Genomic DNA, 24,926 nt, shown 5'->3' on the forward strand with positions numbered 1-24,926 from the left:
CAATAAATAAAGCCACCATTAGTTTTTCTCTAACTTCACACTGAGTGGAGGGAAATGAATTAGTGCTGATTATCAGCACAGATAAATATGGAGCCTGGTCTTTGCTGTCAGGGCTCTGGATCAACCTGTTTGACGAGTCTTTATCTTCCTTTAAATCACTTCTTCAAACTCATTTTTATCCACTGATCTACCACTTATTTAGTTTTATATGCTGTACATCTTACATTTGAATCTTCAGTGTGTTTTATTGGTTTATTTTCTTTCCCTTTTCTCGTATTTCAATATTTTAATAACTTTTGATGAGATCCATCACACTGATACAATGGTTTAAATTCAGTATATATGTAATTTTTTCCTGCCACACCTACAAATGTACGGTCACCGCAGATGGTCGCCCACCTAGAGCCCAATTCTTCACCACTGTCACCAAGTGCTGCTCATGGGCAAATGTGAGGTGTCTTTATATTAAATAAGAGAGTTCAGTCTAGACCTGTTCTATGTGTAAAGTGCTTTATGATAACTTTAGTTTTGATTTGGTGCTATATAAATAAAGATTCATTGATTCAATTGAGTTATTAGGCTGGAAATGCTATCTCATGTCTGTTTTTAAATTTGTTTGTTTTTGTTTTTGGTTTAAAGCTTTATTTTGTAGAGTGTATTTCTTCTGTCTTTGCTGTCAGGGCTCTGGATCAACCTGTTTGATAAGTCTTTATCTTCCTTTAAATTACTTCTTCAAACTCATTTTTATCCACTGATTTACCACTTATTTAGTTTATATGCTGTACATCTTACATTTGAATCTTCAGTGTGTTTTCTGGTTTATTTTGTTGCTGTATGTTTGTTAGTTTAGTTTTTAGTCCAATTTAAGTTTTTTGTATTACAATATTCTAAACAATATAACTTTTGATAAAATACATCACATTGAAATTCAGTGTATTTGTGGTTGTTCTTGTGAAAGCTACACTTGGTCAATATTGTCAGGTTGGAAATGTCATTTTATGTGTTTTATGTGTTTTTAGTTAATAAAGCCAGATTTACATATATTCTTATTATTATGGGTTTAATCTTTATTGTGTAGAGTGTAGTTCTTCTGTTCCGCCAGCAGGGGGAGGAGCCACCAAAACAAGCGCTAGTTAGTCTCCTCAGACAGAGAACAGCCTGCTGAATGAACACTAACGTCTCCTGTCTCTGCTTTTCTTCTATAAAACAGGTTAGTCATGTGTGTCAACGTGTCACAACTCATCACTGAAGACATTTTAAATCTCTCTGATGTGTTTCAGACCGAGTTTAAGGTAGAAAACTGTTAGAAACGTTTTGAATTGAAACGGAGCTTCATAGAGTTTAGCTAGCTCCCGTGATTAAACAGTTAATAGCTGCTCATTCACATTAATTAACTATGTGATTTAATATTCTTCATAATGTAAATGACCAAATGTGTTTCTATAATGTGTTATTGTGTTATGAAGCGTCTGCATGTTATTGCAGGTCAGGACCAGCAGAGGGCTCCAGTGTTATTGGTATGAGGGAATGATGAAGAGCAGCATGCAGAGTATGTAGAGCTCAGCTATGAGAGACAGAACCTGTCCATGTTATCATCTGATAGTTTCAGCAATAAACACAACTCTACTGAAGGTAAAGTCTCTGCCTCTGATCATTGATATCACACAATATCACTGTTTGTATTTAGTAAAGTGTTTATTTGTGCAGTTAAACAGAACATAAGCTTAAATAGTGTTAAAGTTACTGGTAAAGTATATTTTGGGAGCTGGTTACAACAACAGTAAAACAATGTGTTTTAGTTCATAAAGACTTTACAGCAACATTTGGTAACTGAACTATTACTGGTAGATGTAACAGCTGATGTTTGATTTTTGCTGAAATATTGGATCATTTGAACATTTATTGAAATGAAAGCATGTGAGAAGTTTAGAGGGAAAAATCAGTATTTGGTGGAGCTGTTAACAACTCATAGACATCTGAAATGTGAGCCGACTACACACTGCTGTCTGGTTCCATCTTTAACAATGTGTTGTATTTATAAAGCTTGTTATATTATCCATTGTGTCAAATCTTCATCTGAAAAGTAACTAAAGCTGTTAAATAAATGTAGTGGAGTAGAAAGTACAATATTTCCCTCTGAGATGTAGAAAGTAGCATCACATGGAAATACTACAGTAAAGTACAAGTACCTCAAACTGTACTACAGTACAGTACAAGTACCTCAAACTGGACTGCAGTAAAGTACAAGTACCTCAAACTGTACTACAGTAAAGTTCAAGTACCTCAAACTGTACTGCAGTAAAGTACAAGTACCTCAAACTGTACTACAGTAAAGTTCAAGTACCTCAAACTGTACTACAGTAAAGTACAAGTACCTCAAACTGTACTACAGTAAAGTTCAAGTACCTCAAACTGTACTACAGTAAAGTACAAGTACCTCAAACTGTACTACAGTAAAGTTCAAGTACCTCTAACTGTACTACAGTAAAGTACAAGTACCTCAAACTATACTACAGTAAAGTACAAGTACTTCAAACTGTACTACAGTAAAGTACAAGTACCTCAAACTGTACTGCAGTAAAGTACAAGTACTTCAAACTGTACTACAGTAAAATACAAGTACCTCAAACTGTACTACAGTAAAGTACAAGTACCTCAAACTGTACTACAGTAAAGTACAAGTACCTCTAACTGTACTGCAGTAAAGTACAAGTACCTCAAACTGTACTGCAGTAAAGTACAAGTACCTCAAACTGTACTACAGTAAAGTACAAGTACCTCAAACTGTACTACGGTAAAGTACAAGTACCTCAAACTGTACTGCGGTAATGTACAAGTACCTCAAACTGTACTACGGTAAAGTACAAGTACCTTAAACTGTACTGCGGTAAAGTACAAGTACCTCAAACTGTACTACGGTAAAGTACAAGTACCTCAAACTGTACTACTGTAAAGTACAAGTACCTCTAACTATACTGCAGTAAAGTACAAGTACCTCAAACTGTACTACGGTAAAGTACAAGTACCTCAAACTGTACTGCAGTAAAGTACAAGTACCTCAAACTGTACTACGGTAAAGTACAAGTACCTCAAACTGTACTGCAGTAAAGTACAAGTACCTCAAACTGTACTACAGTAAAGTACAAGTACCTCAAACTGTACTACGTTAAAGTATTTCTGCAGCTTTTATCAGTAATTTAAAGATAATAATTTTTTTCTGATTTATTATCAAACTGTTTTTTGCTTCTTTCACATTTCAGCTCAGTGATTCGTGTGAAAGCGATAAAACAGCTCTGAGACAAACTGCTGAGTTCAGGCTGGAAAAACACATCTACTCCTCTGTTTCCTGGCTGCAGGGGAGAGCAGTGATTGGCTGCTGAGGTCTGGAAGTTATTTCCAGGTTGCAGTGAATCTGTTGGTATTTCCTGGACTCAGACACACGAGCTGCACAGTTGTTGGTGAGTTTTACACACATGAAACATGAAGCTGCTCACTGCAGCACAGAGGAGCATTCAACATGAAACAGGCTGATTGTTGATCCACCGACAGCTGATCACAAGATTTATGAGAAGTTTTTATTTTACTTTTTGTTTTAAATATTTGTCTATTCTTGTTTTTTACATTAAAATGTTTTTTACTCATTCAATTGTTTTTATTTGTTCTCTTTTATAACGTAATTATTTAATGAGTTGTGTATTTTGCTGTCTTGTGAAGCATCTTATAACTTGTAATTTTATTGTAATATATATATCATATTATTATATTATCATTATTACTCTGAGACTCTGAGGGACAACCAATTCAATTAATCTGCTGATTATTTACATCTTTTTCTATGTAGGGGAGAACAGGGTTGGTTGTCACATTCATCAGATCTCGGCCTCTAGAGGGCGCTGTTGTTAAAAAGTTTTGGTGCTGAAAGTTTCAGAATTTAGGTGAAATGTTACTTCAGATCATTTCTGGAGTAAACTGCTTGATATTGAGGTGAGAGGACGTTTAGTGTTTTTCATGTTAAAATGTAAATATCAACTCTTCAGTGTTTCTCTTCTTTTACATAATGAGTTTATAATAAAACATTACCATTAAAAAGTATGAAGAGAGAGCCAACATTTCAAAACACCTTTACTTTTCTCTACTAGAATCCAACCTGTTCATCTAAATACAACTTTTAATGTAATTAAAGCAGAGTCTTCAGAAACTGAACTATCTGTGACAAAATGTAATATAATGAAACTGAGTCTATGGTCCGTTGTCACTCTGAGGTGTTTGATGGAGTCAGTCTGGAAGAACTGCCAGGTTCCTGAAACACAGTGCAGGTTTACTGAGGAGAACTGACAGAGCTGCTCACTGCTAATACTGATGTACTTTAGCTTCCTGCTGTTAACTGATCAACTGATCAATAACAACTATTCAAAGTTTCCTCACTTGATGCAGCAACAGTGTCTGAAACTGTCGCTGCATCTCTGAGCCACTAATGTGTTTTCATGCAGAGACAAAGATCAGCTGCATGATCTGTTTTCTCAGTCTGTACAGTAAAAAAAATATTTCCATCAGTCAGGAATGTAACACACACACACACACACACACACACACACACACACACACACACACACACACACACACACTCTACATATATATAAACTGTGTCTGGTACCGATTTGAGTCTTTGTCATAAAAATGTGTGTTTCATTCTGGATGTTTTCTGGATGGAAAAAGTTTCTCTGTGTTCGTCCACCAAAAAACAACCAAAAAAAGAAAACACTCTACATGGACAAAAGTATGTGGACGACTGAATATATAAACATATATATATAACACTCAGCTGCTTCTGTAACAGAGATTCAGAGGTTCAGCTCTGATGGAGGCCATCAGGTCAGACTGTTGTCACAAAGCTGGAAGAAAGCATCACATTTAAGGTTTTAGTTTTCAGAGCAGTAAAAATGGACAGAAAGCTGAAAGGACATGTTGATAGATCTAAAAGCAGAATCTGCAGCTGTATGGAAAATATTTTAAATGATATAATTTAATAATCTTCCTGGAAAGACGTCACATGTTGACTGGAATAACATGCAGACATTTCAGCATGAAAAAAGACAGAAGACAGATTTAAATGATAAAATGAAGTGGAAGTATTCAGTCCAGATGAGGGGACACCTCGAATCAAAGACCCCCCTCCTCCGTCCCCATGCTCTGTTTCCCCCCTGCTGTCTGGAAGACGAACAGAAGCTTCTGTGCTGAATGCTGCACAGTGAAAAAGAGAAGTGCTGCTCGATGTCTTTATCATATAAAACTCAAGAAAAATGCTGGTGGTCTTGAATTAAACTAGGGCTGAGTATCAGTACTCAATACATTTAAAGTATCGGCTGAAATAAATCGATACCAAGTAGTATGGAAACGTCTCCCGTTAAACGAAACCTGCAATCGATCCTTTTTACACCCAGAGCTAGAAAATATGACTATTTGTATGGACTTGCTCACAGCCAATCAACACAAGCGTTCTTGGATTTAATGTGACATGTTATTGGTCCACTGCCACAGCAACTACAACCCGTGACACCTAAACGCTCTAAAGTGTGTCTACTCTTCACGCCTGTTACACTACACATCTGTTACACTACGTGCCCGTTACTGTACACATCTGTTACTCTACACGCCCGTTACCCGTTATTAAGAAAACACTTTGTATGTTAAGAGGTCAACAGATAATCTCACAGATAATGACGACTGTGGTATCAATGTCAATGTCAATGTCATCTTTATTTATATAGCACATTTAACACAGCCAATGGCCTACCAAAGTGCTTTACAGCAAAATAAGTAGAAACAATAAAAACAATAAAAAAAAAAAAAAAATTAAAAAAAAAAAGAATAATAATAATAATAATAATATAGAGAAATAAAACAGATCTGTGGTATTTATCTATTCAAGAAACAAAAGATGGAAACCAATTAAAACTGTCTAAACACTGATGCAGCAACACTATATTTCAGTGCCATGATCCCGTCACATGTCCTTTTGTTTGCTGTTTGATTAGTTGGGTAAAACCTTTAAACCTGTAGTCAGTATAAGACCTCTGAAGACACATTGACAGGAAACCAAACACCCATTGTCACTGCAAAAGAAAGCATCATTTACTGAGCTGGGAGAGTCTCATCAGATTTACAGATGCTTGTCTTGTCTATAAGATCCTGTGTGACTGTCTGAGCCTGAGAAACAGGAAATTAGGGATTTTCTACCTGTAACAGTCGTGTTACATCAAACTCTTTTTTCTTTGGCACAGATCTGTCAGAGAGAGGAAAGTTGTGGAGTTGTCAGAAAACATGAGATTAAATTTCTGTTGGGTAATAGTTTCAACACATGTTGGTTCAGTTTCCTCTGAGAGACAGACAAACAGCTGCTGTCTCAGAGCACTTTTAACTTCCTGTGATCTGAATCTGCTTCAGTCTTTGTTCAGGACGTCCTGCCGTCTGCAGCTCAGCTTTTTATTCTGCAGATTTACATTCAGGGTCAGTGTGAGATCAGCAAGCCTGATAAATATGCATCTTTTCCTCTCAGTTTCAGCCTCTGTTCAGACTGACAGCAATTTATTGGCCAAAAAACTGAACTTTGATGTCCTGAACTTCTAACTGAGCCTCAAAGGACGAGTTCACAATGTTTCAACTGTGTCTTAAACCAACAGTCAGTTTTCCAAACCAACATGAAGTGTTTTTATGTGTCTGTAATGATTCCTCCTGTTCATACTGACCATTAGAAGATCCCTTCATCATGTTTACTGTAATGATTCCTCCTGTTCATACTGACCATTAGAAGATCCCTTCATCATGTTTACTGTAATGATTCCTCCTGTTCATACTGACCATTAGAAGATCCCTTCATCATGTTTACTGTAATGATTCCTCCTGTTCATACTGACCATTAGAAGATCCCTTCATAATGTTTACTGTAATGATTCCTCCTGTTCATACTGACCATTAGAAGATCCCTTCATCATGTTTACTGTAATGATTCCTCCTGTTCATACTGACCATTAGAAGATCCCTTCATAATGTTTACTGTAATGATTCCTCCTGTTCATACTGACCATTAGAAGATCCCTTCATCATGTTTACTGTAATGATTCCTCCTGTTCATACTGACCATTAGAAGATCCCTTCATCATGTTTACTGTAATGATTCCTCCTGTTCATACTGACCATTAGAAGATCCTTCATAATGTTTACAATGGAAGTGATGGAGGACTAAACCCACAGTCCTCCTTCTGTGGAAACATGGATTTAAAAGTTGATCTGAAGCTAATATGAAGCTTCAGTCAAATCTTCATCTTCTATGTTTCAACGTTACAGTGTTTTTAGTGCCAAAGTCTTTTTGTTACTATACTTCCACCACAGCTCAACAGGGAAACACTAAGAGGGAATCTGATGCTAAAAAGACTGTAAATGTGTCAGATATCACTTGACATGACTAACTCAGACTGATGAAGATCAATAGAAGCTGATCATCTACTTTAAATGACTGTGGAAACAGTGATACAGTCCTCCATCACTGAACACTGGAAACTGCAATCAGTCCTCCTGTTCATACTGACTATATAACTTTTAGTATTTCCTTTAAAAATGTTTCTATTCTGTTTAATTTGCATTGAACATTTTTAAACTGCTCTTCCTTTAAATGCATAACGTAAAACACTTTGTGAGATACATGCAGTGAATAGAAACCTGTTAATAGAACATTTTACACATACTTCTCTACATGTCACACTTATTATGAATGAATCAGACAAACAGGATCAGCTGATAGTTATTTTTACATTTATTATGATTTATATATAAAAGTTTCAGTTTCACACCGGCAGAGCCGACAGGCGACTCGGGTTCGAACCTGCGACATCTACAACACGTTCAACGTGCTGAGTCTGCGTGTCACGTCCTGTGTGATGTCACAATAATGTTAGAATACACTGATACAAATATTATCTTAATATTTTAATATTTAAAGTACTGAACCAGCATCTGTAGCTTATCATGTGACCTCCGAATGTCTCTGATCATCACAGAGACAAAAAGGCCGACAAAAGTCTGTAGACCCCACCAGCTGTGTGATGTGAACTGTCTCTGCTGCTCAGTCTGAGGACAGCTGGACGGAGGGGACACCAAACGGCGCTGGGTGGCAGGAAGTGACATCATGTGTGTCAGTAGAAGTCCTGATCGTAGTCTGTGGCGTCCATCAGCTGCTTCATCTCTGAAACGCTGTTGGCCAAGTAGGACGACAGCTCCTCTGACAGACGGGTAGAGACAAAGAGACAAAACATTCAAATGCTGCAGGACGTGTTGTGACATCATCAATGATGTCATTGCGGCCTGAATAAACTCACTGATTTAATTTAGAAGAAATGTTGTTGAGATTTCCTTTTGTCCTGATCACAAATCTAATCCATCATGTTTGCAAGAGTAACTTGTTAGAATAAGATTGTTACTTGTTAGAATAAGATTGTTACGTGTTAGAATACGATCGTAATTGTTACAGTAAGATCGTTATTGATAGAATAAGATCGTTACTTGTTAGAATAAGATCGAAGGTTGAATAAGACAGTCTGGTTCTCACCTGCTCCCAGGACTCCGAGCACAGCAGAGGCGGAGACAGAGCCCAGGTTGTTACGAGCAATGCAGCGATAGGTTCCTGAGTCCTCTGGCTCCGCCCCCTCAATCTGCAGCCAACTGGAGAGCTCGAATTTTAGAGGACCGCCCCGAGACTGCGACACAAAGACAGGTAGGACATGAAACAGCTAACAGTCTTTGTGCTAAGCTAGGCTAAATATGCTGCAGGTGAGTCTACCTGCACAGAGATGTGAGGATCGTCTCCAGGCAGGATGATGTCTCGCCCTTCTTTCCTCCACTCAACCAACGCCATCGGAAACGCAAAAACCTCACAGAGGAAAACCAGACTGCTACCTGTCCCGTTCACCTGACTCTGAGGTGGAACCTTAATGACAGGAACTGAAGGACAGACAGGTATAGAGACAGAGAGGTAGAGAGAGAGAGACAGACAGACAGGTAGAGAGAGAGACAGGTAGAGAGAGAGAGAGAGAGAGAGAAACCCGTAGAGACAGACAGACAGGTAGAGAGAGAGAGAGAGACAGGTAGAGAGAGAGAGAGACAGGTAGAGAAAGAGAGAGAGAGAGACAGGTAGAGAAAGAGAGAGAGAGAGACAGACAGGTTTCAAAGGTTATTACAGATTCTGCTTCTTTTTTATTTACATTTTAAGAGACAGGAGCTAAAACGGCCTGTTAATAGACAGAGGCTGAACTGAGTGTCTGCATAAAAGACCAGTAGAAGATAAATAAGGAGTTTTTAACTGGAAATCATGCAAAGATATTCCAGTAGAGAGAGAGAGAGAGAGAGAGTGTGTGTGTGTGTATAAGTTTGGAGGCTTAAAATAATTTCATACAGAAAAGAAAAAACAGGGTTTGGCTTGAGGTCAGAATGAAGCCTGGGATCAGACTGACAGGAAACCAGGTTTATTCTTGGTCACAGAGTCAGTGTGAACAGGAAGCTGAGGGACAGGGATGAGAGACACTGTAATCATATGGAGAGAGAGAGAGAGAGAGAGAGGGACAGAGAGAGAGAGAGAAAGAAAGAGAGAGGAGGAGAGAAATTACAGAGTAAACCTGCTTCAGTGTTTCTTCTCTCCACTGAAATTCAGGAATTTGCTGAAATTAACTTTTATCGGTTTAAATCTGCATCTCATCTCTGTTTATGATTTCTGATTATTTACAGAAAAACAAGAGAAGAATAAAACTGTAATATCTTTAAGTTTAAAAAAAATCACATTTCTGTAAAAATCACAAGTTCAAGAAATGTATTTTAAATAATGAAATCTGAGTTTTAAAAGACAAAAAGTCATGTTTTTTTTTTTTCGTTTTTTTTTTTTACAATAAAAGCAGTTATTTTATAACACTATTTTTATGAAAACTAATTTAATGTTACTAATTATAGCAGCCTTTATAATTTTGCAAGAACACGGTTAATGCATTTTCAGAAACAAAGATATTTTTTCATGAAAATGTTTTTCTATTTTGGCTAAAAGAAGACAAAACAACACATTTTTAACAAAGTAAAACAAAACTATGACAGATGATATAAATAACTAAGTAAAACTGAATGAGTCACTTTAAACCCGACCAAACACGACAACTACTGCATCTCATCACATCAGTTCCTGCTCAACACAAAACGTTTCTAAAGGACGGTGAAGTTGTGAAAGAAGCGTTCATTGAGGCTCTTTGGTGACTGTTAACCTGTAGCACTGTTACATAGCAGAGGATGATGAGGATGAGGAGCAAAGATGTTCAATCTCAATCAATCACAACAAGTTATCTCAAGGCACTTTACACACAGAGCAGGTCTACACTGTAGGCTACTCTTTCATTTAATCTAAAGAGACAGGGGCAGCAACAGACACTTAGAGTCCGGTTCTAGCTGAGGTTACTTCCTGTTAAAGTGGAGTTGTTCCTTATGAAGCGTTTTAGTGTTTTCTCTGATTGTGGACCGATGAGTGGAGCTGATGTTGTGGATGTGGCTCAGCTCTGTGGGGTTTTTGGGAGACATGGTTGCAAAAGAAAAGCAACTCCCCATTTTGTTATTGAAAGGAAAAACTAGAGGTGAAGATATTTTCCAGGCTTTAATGGAAGAAGACCCAATTAAACCCAATCTTAAAATCCATCTCCATTACACCTAACAGCGCTCCAGCAGCAGTGAGCCGTACTAGCAGCTTCATTGCATTGTGCAAACACCACACATCTTTCCAGGACTTAATTACCACTCTGTAATCCACCAGCAGGCATTGTGTTGTAAGATTTTAAACATGACAGATATGATGGATGTTGCAATGAAGAGTCTACAGAGAGGATTGTTCTGTTCTCATCTGGGGGAGACAGACTTTCCAAACATGCAGAATACGCTCAGCTAGAGGACGACCAGTAGCTTCTGGATTTAGCGTTCCTGACAGATCTCACTGACCTGCTGACTGAGTTTCATTTAAAGGAAATTTACAGCTGCTGTCAGATAGGCTGCAACACTGAGAGCAGCAGAGCTTTCATTCAGAGCATCCGGTTAGAATCTGAGAGCTTCTGTACAGACTTTGCATCCATCGAGCCTGCTGCCAGCTATCTGTGTTTTCCATTTGGCCCGAGTATTGATTTGGATTGAATTGCCTCCAAACTCCTGTCACTGTTCCACTTGGATAGATTCTCACACTGCAACATGACACTGAGATCAAATCCAGGACAACATCTGGCATGAAGGGAGAGATCTGAAACTTAATGCCTGAACAGAAGTATCACAACCTCCGAAGATGTGCTTTGAACTTGACAGCACTTTTTAGATCAACCTATTTGAAGTCAAAGTACAGATCTACAGTGACTGATGACCACCTTGTCTCCTGCTGAAGGTTTACAACCAGCGCCTACAATCAGAGCTCCCACTAAGGTAGAGAAATAACTTCCAACTAGAACTAGGTTATGTTTTATTATATCTGGATTAGGCCTACTCTTCTGTTTGTTTTCTGCATATTAAATATGTAGATCCACTATGAGTCTCCTAGTGGCTGAAAGCTGTTAATGAACCTGAATACTAAACTACACAACTCAGTGACTCAATGCAGCAAGACATCATGGAGGTCGACTTCGGACCGTACCAACGATTATTCAGTTTTCATGATACGTTTCTCGTCTAAATTACAACTGTAGGGTAAAAAACTCAGATTTCTGTCCAATCAGAAGCTCTGATGATGCTGAAGTTCACGTCGGATCGTTTTAGACAAAGTTCAGCCTGACAGATCGTTGGGAGGATGTTTGACCTTTCACCTCTCCGCTCTCCTCGAACATAAAGAGCGTTTGAACAAACGTTTGAACAGATGGAGACAGAGAGGAGTTCAGACAGAGTTTAATGTGAGGTGGAGGTGCTGTAGTCAAACACAGTGTTTCTGTTCAGGCTGGTTGTTAAGACAGAGCACAGAGACGGGCGGGCCTCACTGGGAACAGGGGGGGCACAGTTAGACCTGATCAGTTTGGGTCTGAACGGGGGGGGCACAGTCAGACCTGATCTGGTGATCAGATTTCATCTTAAAGCTGCAGTTTGTTTATTCATCTCTCAGCTGATCCAGAGTCAGTCAGTCAGTCACCTCACTGAATGCTCCTCTGTCCCACGCTCCCTGAACTACCCAGCAGTCCGTCTCTGAGGGACACAAAGCTCTGCTCAGTTATTATCAACATCACGGTGTTAATACACAGCTTCATGTTGTGTTCCTGGTTCATGTCTGGAGGGGTTTGCCTCCATTCTTCAGAGACCTGAGACCAGCGAGTCCCGGACTGTCCTCTCAGGAAGTGGACTGATCCAGCTGGGACAACACGGCTCATCAGGCTTCACAGACTTCCAACGAACCAAATACTGAAATATCCTGAAATGCTTCAAAGATTCAAAATTTTCTGTGAAGAAAAAAACAATCCAAACAGGCGAAATAAAAACATTTTGATCAGACTCTATAAACTCTGATTATAATATTATGACTTTAAAAGAAATTAATGAGCTTTTTTCTCTTATTTCATTATTTCTTATTAATACTTGATCATTTCTCCTCTTCTAACAACAAGATATTAAAACGTTTTTCTTCTAAAGACTTTTCATAAATTAAAAAAAAAGTACAAAGTTAGTGAGAATTATCTGTTTTTTATTAAAGTCAGTTGAACATTTTTGTGGTTTTGGACTGTTGACGAAGCTTTTTACTGTTTTCTGCTGCTGAACACAAACTAAAGACAGATCCAAACCTTCTCTGCTGCTGAGGACACACACAATGAACAACAGCAGCATTGTTTGTAAAGTAAAACAGCAGAAAACAGATGATTGACAGTAAACATCAGTAGACATTTAAACTGTTAGAGAAATCTATGAATTTACAAACCAGAAACTGTCTGAACACAGTGAGGAACCTAACGACACCGCAGCCGTTAGCTTAGTGAGAGCTAATCTCTGACGTGGCATCAGGACGACTTTACTTTAATGATACCAGACATGAGGTGAAGCATCACAAGTGATAAAAGTAATGATAACCTATATGAGTAGCCCGGCTAGCTCAGTCGGTAGAGCATGAGACTCTTAATCTCAGGGTCGTGGGTTCGAGCCCCACGTTGGGCGCTACACTTTTCTGTAATTTCCCAGCTTGGGATCAATAAAGTATATCTATCTATTGAAAGCAGCAGCAGCGTCTCACCAGCAACACGTTCTTTGCTTTGATGCAGAAAACAACACAAAGATAACAGACGGCCATCAGATCACCATGAACTGATGAGGGTTGGGTATCGTTTAAAAGATGACGATACGAGCATGAAGTGATACTGATACCAGATGAGTCCTTCATTAGATTCCCATAGATGGGTTGTAGCTGCTGTGGCAGAGGGCCAATCACATGTGGCAGTAGGTCACTTTGTGTCACAAACTAAATCTATTGAACCCATTTAACTTTTAGGTCAATCTTTAGCTCTTGTATGAGGTATGTAATGCACAGACAGACCATCAGGTTGTGTTATGGTTGCTATAGATACAGGTTGTGTTATGGTTGCTATAGATACAGGTTGTTCTATGGTTGCTATAGATACAGGTTGTGTTATGGTTGCTATAGATACATGTTGTTCTATGGTTGCTATAGATATAGGTTATGTTATGGTTGCTATAGTTACAGGTTGTGTTATGGTTGCTTTAGATACAGGTTGTGTTATGGTTGCTATAGTTACAGGTTGTTCTATGGTTGCTATAGTTACAGGTTGTGTTATGGTTGCTATAGATACAGGTTGTTCTATGGTTGCTATAGATACAGGTTGTTCTATGGTTGCTATAGATACAGGTTGTGCTTTAGTGTATAAATTAAGAATAACACAAATCACTGCTGACATCAGAGATCCTGCTGGAGACATTTTGGAAGTTGACTTTCATTTTTTCATCTTGTACATGAACAGAATGAGTCTCTAACATGATTTTAATAAACGTTTAGAACAAATGAGGTGTGAATGAGTCTGTAGAGGTCTATAAAACATCACATTTAGGCTCAATGAGGAAATAAATCCATGTTTTATGTTGTCATAGCCTCAAAGGAAGAGGAAAAGAGAAGAATTTATTTTTTAAATAGAACTTTCTCTGTGTGATCTACAAAGGGTTAAATCCAAGAACGCTTGTGTTGATTGGCTCTGAGCAAGTCCATACAAAGAGTCATATTTTCTAACTCTGGGTGTAATAAGGATTGATTGCAGATATCGTTTGATGGGAGACGTTTCAATACGACTTGGTATTGATTTATTTCCATTGAAACGTTAAAGACATTGAGTCCTGATACCCAGCCTTACTGATAATGATCCCAGACACATGCAGCGAGGCTTACGGGGCCATCACAGACAATAAGAGGAAGGATAACCTGTCTGAAAGCAGTAAGGCCTAAACAGCAGATGACCATTACACGTTCTATGCCTGCTTTGATGCAGATAACAACACGAACTTAACGGACAGACGACCACCAGACACTAATACCTTTTCAACATTTTCAATGGCGCTGGTGTCTAGGGCGATACCTTACTGATATCTGTCCAAAATAAATCAATACCAAACAGTATGGACACATCTCCTGTCAAACGATACCTGCAATGAATCCTTTTTGCACCCAGAACTAGAAAATATGACTATTAATATGCCCTTAAACTGTCAGGTTAGGAAAACACGTCCTCCACCTTTAACCCTGAACACATGACTGTCTAACACCGTAAGTCATGGGTCTGATTTCTGACAACGATGAGTCAGCGTACGGAGACGAGGTGTTCAGCTGATGATCTCAACAACAAAAAGACAAAAGAGACGGCCGTTGACTTTCAGAGGACGAGGAGAACAAACCTCAGAGACATTACAGAGTTCTCCAAACTTCCACTGTCACTGGAAAACACTCGACAGAGGAGCTCGACTGATACTGGATCTATTGGGACAATGACGATGCCGGTATTAAGGAGTAAAAAGATCTTGATATTGGCCAATAATCTTTTTCAATCAAATTTTTTTGCAATGTGGTTATCAACCACTTGTGACAGAGATATGTAATGGAGTAATGGAAGCTGTGATATTCACTGGGACATATTGCGCATATCAGACAACATACACACTGATACGATATATATCTGGGACAGGTCGACATCGTCCGATAATATATCTGTCTGGCTCTACTGGACAACGCTTCTTTGTCTGAAGACAGCATCTTAACGTTCTCCATCACAGCTCCACCCAGAAAGTCCAGCAGACGGCCCAGAACATTACTGGGACTTAGTCGCTGCTTACTGGCACATTTCACTGTTCCTCTCTCCTATCCTTCCTCTCTCTGTCTCTCTCTCTTCCTCTCTCTCCTCTCTCTCCTCTCCTTCCTCTCCCTCCTCTCCTTCCTCTCTCTCCTCTCCTTCCTCTCTCTCCTCTCCTTCCTCTCTCTCCTCTCTCCTTCCTCTCCTTCCTCTCTCTCCTCTCCTTCCTCTCTCTCCTTCCTCTCTCTCTCTCTCCTTCCTCTCTCTCCTCTCCTTCCTCTCTCTCCTTCCTCTCTCTCCTCTCTCCTTCCTCTCCTTCCTCTCTCTCCTCTCCTCTCCTTCCTCTCTCTCCTCTCCTTCCTCTCTCTCCTTCCTCTCCTTCCTCTCTCTCCTCTCCTCTCCTTCCTCTCTCTCCTCTCCTTCCTCTCTCTCCTTCCTCTCTCTGTCTCTCTCTACCTCTCTGTCTCTCTCTCTTCCTCTCTCTCCTCTCCTTCCTCTCCCTCCTCTCCTTCCTCTCTCTCCTCTCCTTCCTCTCTCTCCTCTCCTTCCTCTCTCTCCTCTCTCCTTCCTCTCCTTCCTCTCTCTCCTCTCCTTCCTCTCTCTCCTTCCTCTCTCTCTCTCCTTCCTCTCTCTCCTCTCCTTCCTCTCTCTCCTTCCTCTCTCTCCTCTCTCCTTCCTCTCCTTCCTGTCTCTCCTCTCCTTCCTCTCTCTCCTCTCTCTCCTTTCCTTCCTCTCTCTCTCTCCTCTCTCTCTCTCCTTCCTCTCTCCTCTCTACTCCAACCGGTTGAGGCAGATGTTCTCCCACTGTGAGCCTGGTTCTGGTTCTGAGGTTTCTTCCTGTTTAAAGGGAGTTTTTTCTCTCCACTGTCACCAAGTGCTGCTCATGTGTGAATGTTGTGTCTCTTTAAATTAAACCTGAAGAGTTCGGTTTAGACCACATAGAGCATATGTGTAAAGTGCCTTGAGATGACTTTGTTGTGATTTGGCGCTATATAAATAAAGATTGATTGATTTCCCAGACCTGGTGCAGGAGCCTCCAGCATGACCTCTGACCTCACACACCCTGAACACCACCTGCTCCAGCTTTACCCCCAAGCAGTTAAACTGACTTAACTGTTTAAATGGTAGATACTGTGTACCTTTCTTGCTTCATGACACTTTATTACACTTTGAATATGTATTTATTTAGTTTTTTAAAAATGTTTTAACCTTTTTAAACTGTTTTGTTTGATAGATAAATAGATAGATAGATAGATAGATAGATAGATAGATAGATAGATAGATAGATAGATAGATAGACAGACAGGTATACAGGTGTGCTCGTGCTGTCTACCTGTCTTGCAGGGTCCCTTCCCTTTGGTCTTGAGTTCGGGTCTGGAGAAGGCGGCCTCTCTGAACTGACACAGGTTCATGTATGTGGTTCCGTCGCTGCCACACACCGGGTCCTGCTGCTGACACACACACACCTCCTCCTCTTCATCCTCCCCTCCTCCTTCTCCTCCTTCTCCTTCTGCGGGCCGAGGGTCCGCCTGGCACCGCAGCCCGGTCCCGCAGAGCCCGTAGAAGACGCTGCGGTCCCCCGGGTCGCAGGCTTGTCCCTCCAGGTTCCCGCACTCCTTGCAGCAGCCGCAGGAGTCCCGCACCAGACCGGCTCTGCAGCCCCGCGTCTCCGGGCAAAGCTCCGGTTCACACTGCCCGCAGCTGTCCCGCCCCCCCGCACCGAGCCCCGGCTCCTCATCCTGCAGCGGGTCGGTGAGGCTGAGCTGGCCGGGCGGCTCGGTGCTGAGGCCGGGCAGCTCTGAAGGGACAGCCCGGCATGTGTGGAGATTCAGGCAGAGACTGAGGAGGAGAAGAGCCGTCAGCTGCAGCATCGTTACCCGGTCTGTCCTGTCCTCTGTCCGGTACTCTGTCCGGTACTCTGTCCGGTTCTCTGTCCGGTTCAACAGCACAACACACTATGTCTGCCCGCAACCCGAAATTTACATCCCTCTCTGACCGAGAAAAACACGCAAAACACGCAGAAAAACACGCAAAACAGCAGAAAAACACACAACAGAAAAACACGCAAAACAGCAGAAAAACACGCAAACCACGCAAGAAAATACGCAAACCACGCAGAAAAAACACGCAAAACAGCTGCGTAAAAGCCGGAACACAGTTAAAGGAAGAATCCCGGTTTCGGAGATTTAAACAGCTGAGGAGCTCGCGCTGCTCCACACGGGCACGAGACACCGTAGTCAAGTTACCAGAATAAAAAATGAGACTTCTTGTCACAGCCCTTCAAAATAAAATGTTAAATAAAACCAGTAGATCTAATAAAGTAAATGTTTATTAACGCTGATATGTATTTAGAGTAGAATGCACAGAAGAATAAATGAAAGACATGACAGCTCACATGAGGCATGAAGTTACATATAAAATACAAAAAATAAATGAAAAGACATAAAACATGAGTAAAGATAGTAGCCATGCAATAAAAACAATAAAATAAATAAAGTCAACGTCTTGCTAGGTGTCAAAGGCCAAACAGAAGAGATGTAAAAACATGTTGTATGTTGAACCACCATGATGTCAGCCATCAGTCTGTGGACGGCCTGTTGAAGTCTTGAGTTTAGCATTCTGATGGTCGCCATTTTTAATTTTTGGAGCCAGAAGGGAGCATGACTTCACAGATGTATCAGAACTGATACCGAACCAAACATGGCATCAGGTATCAGTCCTAAAAACTGAGCATTTGACTCTTAAGAGGGAATTCTAGTGACACTTTTTTAGGTGAATAAATCTGGCGTTACACTGAGGTTACATTACTTAACGGACGTTGACGGCGCCCAAAGAGAACGACCACACTTTGAAACAGGCGAGTTACTTAAAAATTCACCTCACAGTCACAGGATGTTGTTTTTTAAATATTAACTAGCGCCACTTTCTCCTAAACAAAATTGAATCAATCTTTGACTTGTGTAGGAATGATTTCACAGTAAAGTTCTCTGAAGTATTGAGTCTATAGTAGAGGGCGAACGAAGGATCTCTGGAGGAGTCTCTCAACAGTCTCTCGTCATCTCTACAGTTTCATCAGTTTGGTTAAAGAATATTTTAGTCTATATTTTTAATAATGTTCCCTTTAATTACGTACGTTTAGCATCTGTTTTTTTCTCTATTATGTTAGAGATCTTTCACTTTATTCTGTTAGATGTCAAAGAAAAGAAATTCTGCTGAAATGTTCCTTGTATACTTTTATTTTGAAGGCATAGCGTGTTTATTTCCGGCCCTGTTAGACAGTCGCGCGCTGCTGCACACAAACAGCTGTGCGGCTCGCGCTCCCTTCCCCCCAGAGACCCCACAGCTGTTTTAACCATCATCATCTTCATCTTCTTCAGGGGGAAACAGGTCTAAAGGTTCTCCAGGTTCTCCAGGAGATCTCGAGCTGCTGCAGGAACATTTAGAGGTTGATGAAGAAGGTTCTCATGGTTCTCTCAGGGTTCTTTTAGTGCTCTCAGGGTTCTTTTAGGGTTCTCATGGTTCTTTTATGGTTGTTGAAGGCCTAGTTTTCTGTCCTTACGGAGTCACAGAGAATCAGAGACTCTTCTGGTGGATCAGACGGATTCCATGAAAGATCCGATAAAACAGCGACTCTCAAACTTATTCACGTTATTGTTTCTATGTTAACGTTACTTTATTGTTTTCATGTTAACGTTATTTTGTTATTTTCATGTTAACGTTATTTTATTGTTTTCATGTTAACGTTACTTTGTTTGTTTTTTTCTTCTCTTCGCTTTTTGTATGTTATTATTTTTCCTTAAAATAAAATAAACATTTGATCACAAAAAAACAAAAAACAAAAGATCTATTAAAAAGAAATGTTTTAAGTCTCTTTGTTAAAGTCTCAATAGACTGTGGCGCCCTCAGCTGTTCGGGAAGCGTTATGACACAGACGAGGCAGCTGAGCTAAAGGCTCGATCACCCGAACTGTGAAGTCTGTGTTAGCGTTTAAAAACAGCTTTGTTCAGTTTGAAGGTTTTAACGTTTTAATGTTATTATTAAAGTCACTGATTGGCTGTTTATTGCTGCTTTAACACTGAATTCTCTGTTTTTGCTGAACTATGCAGTGACGCTTCAGCGCCCCCTAGTGGTGATACATGGTTATAGCTCAGCTGTCAAATGTCTTTTAATAACTATGTTCATTGTTGTGTTCCTGTTTTACTCTCATGACTTGTTCGTTACCCTTCCACCACAAAATAGAAGCTTTTTTAAGACATTTCTACAATTTGAGGAGGTCCAACACTTACTGTACTTGAAAGAGTCTCAAAGTTTTTTAATGTGTGTAAAGATTCCCTGAGGATGTCTGAGGACTGAGACCTCCTTGAAGAATCATAGGAACCCTGAACTGCACAGGAGGCTTGTGCCGTCCAGCCGGGCCCTCGTCATGTTGGAGACGTTATTTTCATCATAAAAGCAGTTTAAGTAATTCTGGTTCCTTTAAAGCGACTCGTTAACTTTCTGCTCGCAGTGTGAACTTTAAACAGCGACTGAATCCTCAGTTTGTTTCTCACTAAATCAGCTGGTTTTGTCACTTTTATAGCGTCACCACAGCAGACAGAAATAGAAGTAATGGAGGGTTTGTGGTGTTATGCTTCGCTGTGCTCGCTGAGTTATTTGGTCTCCTTCCACGTTGTCAACAGTGATTCTTGTGGTTGTGTGTTTAAAACAAGTCTGAACGGCTCTCAGATGAAGCTGCTGTTTCATTCTGCAGGTAAAACATCTCAACACGTATTTCAGCCTGAGACGTAAAGTAATTATATCTCTAGACACTGTGTGCTCAGGATTTAACAGGATTATCATTTACTGCACGTTTATGTTTGCAAAGTTCATGTTTTCATGACGAACTGAAGAAAACAACTACTAAAAACCGACTTGTTAAAGTGCACAGTGAATAAATAAATGCTGTTTAGGGTTAATCCTTTCATATTGACTTATAACATTTATTTAAATCAGACATTATTAGTAAAACCCCAATTCCAAAAAAGTTGGGACGTTGTGTTAAATGTAAATAAAATCTCATAAACCAATACTTTATTCACAATAGAACAAAGAAAACATATCAAATGTTTAAACTGAGAAACAAAGAAGGTCATTTTGAATTTGACGGCAGCGAAACATCTTTAAAAACTTAAGACAGGACCATGTTTACCTCTGTAAAGCATCTCCTCTTCTTTTAACACCAGCCTGTAAACATCTGGGAGCTGAGCAGACCAGCTGGAGTTTCAGGAGAGGAATGTTGTCCCTTTATTATCTGATCCAGGATTCTAGCTGCTCACCAGTCCTGAGTCGTCTTTGTTGTATTTTCTGTTTTCATGATGCACCAAATGTTTTCAGCTGGTGAAAGATCTGGACTGCAGGTCAGTTCAGCATCAGGACTCCTCTACTACAAAGCCATGCTGCTGTAATAGAAGCAGTCTGAGGTTTAGAGATGTGTGGCTGAAATATAAAAAGATGTCGTCTGGATGGGAACATATGTTGCTCTAAAACCCGTGTTTACCTTTCAGCATTGATGGAGCCTTTCCAGATGTGCAAGCTGCCAATGCCACAGGCACTAACGCTCCTCCATACATTACAGATGCTTTTATACTGAACACTGATAACAAGCAGGATGGTTCCTCTCCTCTTTAGTCTGGACGAAGCAGCGTTCATGGTTTCAGATTTGATTCATCTGACCAGTGTAAATGAGCTTTGGTCCAGAGGAGACGGCATGTTTCTAAATCATTCACATATGACTTCTTCTATGCATCACAGAGCTTTAACCTGCATTCATGGATGGCACATTGAACTGTTCACAATGATTCCTGGAAGTGTTCCTGAGTCCATGCAGTGATTCCCATTAAAGAATCATGTTTTTAAAGCCTGAGAGCCCGAAGATCACGGCATACAATATTGATTGTCGGCCTTGTCCCTTTTTCTCCATTTCTCCAGATTCTCTGTATCTGTTGATGATATTATGAACTATAGATGATGAGATATTCAAAGACTTGAGGAACATTATTCTGAAATTGTTCCAGAATTTGTACATGCAGTTTTTCACAGATTGGTGAACCTCTGCCTCTCTGATGCTGCTTCTATAGCCTCCATGTTACTGACCTGTTGCCAATTAACCTAATTAGGTGTAAAATGTTCCTCCAGCTGTTCCTGTTTAGTACCAATCACTTTTCCAGCCTTTTTTTGCCCCGTTCCAACCTTCTTTAGACGTGTTGCTGCCGTCAAACTCTATCTAATATTATCTAATATTTTACATTCAATAGTAAAATGTTTCAGTTTAAACATTTGATTTGTTTTCTTTGTTCTATTGTGATTAAATGTGGGTTTATGAGATTTGTAAATCATTACATTTATTTTGCATTGGGTTTGTATAGATCAGTGGTCTCCAACCCTGCTCCTGGAGAGCTACTGCCCTGCATGTTTTAGGTATCTCCTCACTCTAACACACCTGATTCTAATAATCAACTCGTTATCAAGCCCTTTGACGAGCCTCAGCTGCTTGATAACGAGTTAGAGTGAGGAGATACCTAAAACATGCAGGGCAGTAGCTCTCCAGGAGCAGGGTTGGAGACCACTGGTATAGATGAACTTTGTTGTGTGTGCAGCTGCTCGCTGTCGTTGCGTAATCTCGTCTTATATAACGATATAAAAACAGAACCTTGAACTTGAGCTGCTCACATTTGATTGATTTGTGTTTTTAATGAGTTACTAAACACAAACAGAGCTGAAGATGTTTAATTCATCACCTTTCATACAAACATAAGAGCAGAAATAAACAAATACTGTAAATATATCAAAGACAGAAGCTTCGTGGTTTATTGATCTCTGATATTTCAGGAACAAACAGAACAAACAGCTGTAACAGATGCTGCTGTTCTTCTTTCTTTCACTTTGTGGTTTAACGTCTCTCCATCTTTGTTTAAATGTCAAAATAAAACTTAAGCATACAACAAAAAAAGTTATTTAATTTAAATAATAAAGTTTTCCTTTGTGCTGTTTCGCTGCCAAAAACACCGTCGCGTCTGATTCTCTTCAGGCTGGTTTCGGGCCGTCTGATTGGTCAGGACCAGCCCTGCGCCTCCCCCTCTCCCCCCTCTGCCCCCTCCTCCTCCTCTGGTGGGGAGCAGATTTGGGAGATGAACAGACAGTGGTAGTTCCACAGCAGCAGCAGCGTCATCAGCAGCAGACTGCAGAGCAGCAGGACGACCAGCAGGGGGAGCCGACGAGACGCTGCAGGAGGAGAGGAGGAGCAGGAGGAGGAGGAGGAGGAGCAGGAGGAGGAGGAGGTGTCACAGCTGAGAGGGAGAAGAGGAGGAGGAGGAGAAGGAGAGGAGCATCGATGGAGCCACAAACACAAACGTTTGAGTCCAGAAGGTTTGAGCTCAGATGTGCTGTGAGATGAAGACATGATCGGTCCAGCTGATCTCTGAAGGTTCAAACAGACAAACAGGAATCAGAGAAGGATCCTCAGAGACACTCAGGTCATTTACTGCAGGACTGTTCTCACTGTTTAATGATCTAATGCAGACGGTCTGTGACCCAACAACCAACCAGACTCACTTCGACGGTTAATCAGCTGATCGGATGTTTCTGTGACTCTTTAATAAAAAGAGCAGCGATGATGTCGTGTTGCATTGTGTGCCTGCTCGCCGCTCCGCTTCATTATCAGCTCTAAAAATACCATGTGGTTACCACGGCAACAGGCTAAGGAGCTTCCATGTAACCGTGACGACCACTTAGAGGACTGAAAGGAGTGAGAGGTAGTCCCACCCCCCCAACCATAAAACACAAACTGTGTCACTGAAACGTCTCAACAACTAAACAAATACATTTCCCATCAGCCTCCGCTCTGTTTACTTAAACCTGATAAAAAACCATAAAGCAAAAACCAGACAGCAGTGTGTAGTCGGCTCACATTTCAGATGTCTATGAGTTGTTAACAGCTCCACCAAATATTGATTTTTCCCTCTAAACTTCTCACATGCTTTCATTTCAATAAATGTTCAAATGATCCATTTTTTCACCAACAATCAAAGATTAGAGAAAAAGTCCAAACATTGAAACACATTTGTGTATCAGAACTTAGTTTGTTCTTCTTTCCCATTAATCATCTCACCGCCCCTCACATTTATCTGCTGACCCTTTGGAGGGCCCCACCCCTAGGTTGGGAACCACTGGACTAAACTAGCTAACTGTATATAAAGTAGTGTAAACTAGCTCCACCTCCAGCAGCTACAACAGTAACATGCTGCTCTAACACTGATGCTTCACTATTAATAATCTAATGATGTCATAATAATAATATATCAGTCAGAGGACCAAACCACTACTTTACTGTAATACTGCATACTACATCACTATAATACTGCAGTACTTTACTGTAATACTGCATACTACATCACTATAATACTGCAGTACTTTACTGTAATACTGCATACTACATCACTATAATACTGCAGTACTTTACTGTAATACTGCATACTACATCACTATAATACTGCAGTACTTTACTGTAATACTGCATACTACATCACTCATAATACTGCAGTACTTTACTGTAATACTGCATACTACATCGCTCATAATACTGCAGTACTTTTACTGTAATACTGCATACTACATCACTATAATACTGCAGTACTTTACTGTAATACTGCATACTACATCACTATAATACTGCAGTACTTTTACTGTAATACTGCATACTACATCACTATAATACTGCAGTACTTTTACTGTAATACTGCATACTACATTACTATAATACTGCAGTACTTTTACTGTAATACTGCATACTACATCACTATAATACTGCAGTACTTTTACTGTAATACTGCATACTACATCACTCATAATACTGCAGTACTTTTACTGTAATACTGCATACTACATTACTATAATACTGCAGTACTTTTACTGTAATACTGCATACTACATCACTATAATACTGCAGTACTTTTACTGTAATACTGCATACTACATCACTCATAATACTGCAGTACTTTTACTGTAATACTGCATACTACATCACTATAATACTGCAGTACTTTTACTGTAATACTGCATACTACATCACTCATAATACTGCAGTACTTTACTGTAATACTGCATACTACATCACTATAATACTGCAGTACTTTTACTGTAATACTGCATACTACATCACTATAATACTGCAGTACTTTTACTGTAATACTGCATACTACATAACTATAATACTGCAGTACTTTTACTACATCGCTCATATTTAGACTGTTCCACTTCTATGATCTTAATTTTTAAACTATATAATTATATTAACATTATGGTCTCTATGTGTTTATTTAAACATGTGAAATGATGTTTTTCATCTTTTAGTTTTCAGAGATTCACTTTAAATGAACTAAAGTTGATTATTGATGATAAATCACATTTAAAGTAAACTGTCAACGCAGCTGAAAGCTCTAAAAAGTCAGTAAGTGAACTTTAGTAAACTGATTAAAGTTTCTCTGTTATAAATGTTTCATTTAAAGGTTCAGTGTGACTCACCTCTCAGAGCTCTTCTTCTTCTTCTTCTCTCTCAGATTCTTCTTCTGT

The 24,926-nt window shown here is 39.8% G+C and overlaps 2 protein-coding genes and 1 long non-coding RNA gene across 3 annotated transcripts in view; 1 reads left to right on the forward strand and 2 right to left on the reverse strand.

Annotated features, from left to right (window-relative positions):
- Positions 1 to 24,926, reverse strand: part of LOC133979436 (uncharacterized) — a 1,726,912-nt gene that overhangs the window by 1,348,254 nt on the left and 353,732 nt on the right. The gene's annotated exons all lie outside the window — the stretch shown is intronic.
- Positions 1,501 to 8,165, forward strand: LOC133978658 (uncharacterized). The gene is made up of 3 exons (XR_009925033.1): positions 1,501 to 1,632; positions 3,261 to 3,458; positions 8,055 to 8,165. It is a non-coding gene; the product is annotated as an uncharacterized LOC133978658 (long non-coding RNA).
- Positions 7,793 to 17,506, reverse strand: kazald3 (Kazal-type serine peptidase inhibitor domain 3). The gene is made up of 4 exons (XM_062416916.1): positions 16,654 to 17,506; positions 8,834 to 8,994; positions 8,603 to 8,750; positions 7,793 to 8,275 (listed from the first exon to the last, which is right to left on the reverse strand). Exons 1-4 carry the CDS (start codon positions 17,189 to 17,191, stop codon positions 8,190 to 8,192), a joined length of 933 nt encoding a protein of 310 aa, XP_062272900.1. The 5' UTR covers positions 17,192 to 17,506; the 3' UTR covers positions 7,793 to 8,189.

Source organism: Scomber scombrus, chromosome 4 (genome assembly GCF_963691925.1).
Source record: "Scomber scombrus chromosome 4, fScoSco1.1, whole genome shotgun sequence".
In the NCBI taxonomy this organism is placed as follows: Eukaryota; Metazoa; Chordata; class Actinopteri; order Scombriformes; family Scombridae; genus Scomber; species Scomber scombrus.

Coding starts and splice junctions, on each gene's coding strand:
- kazald3 (XM_062416916.1), bottom strand. CDS start 17,191: ATGCTGCAGCTGACGGCTCTTCTCCTCCTCAGTCTCTGCCTGAATCTC. Junction 8,995..16,653: donor GAAGGGACCCTGCAAGACAG/GTAGACAGCACG, acceptor TCTGTCCTTCAG/TTCCTGTCATTAAGGTTCCA. Junction 8,276..8,602: donor GCTCGGAGTCCTGGGAGCAG/GTGAGAACCAGA, acceptor CCCGTCTGTCAG/AGGAGCTGTCGTCCTACTTG.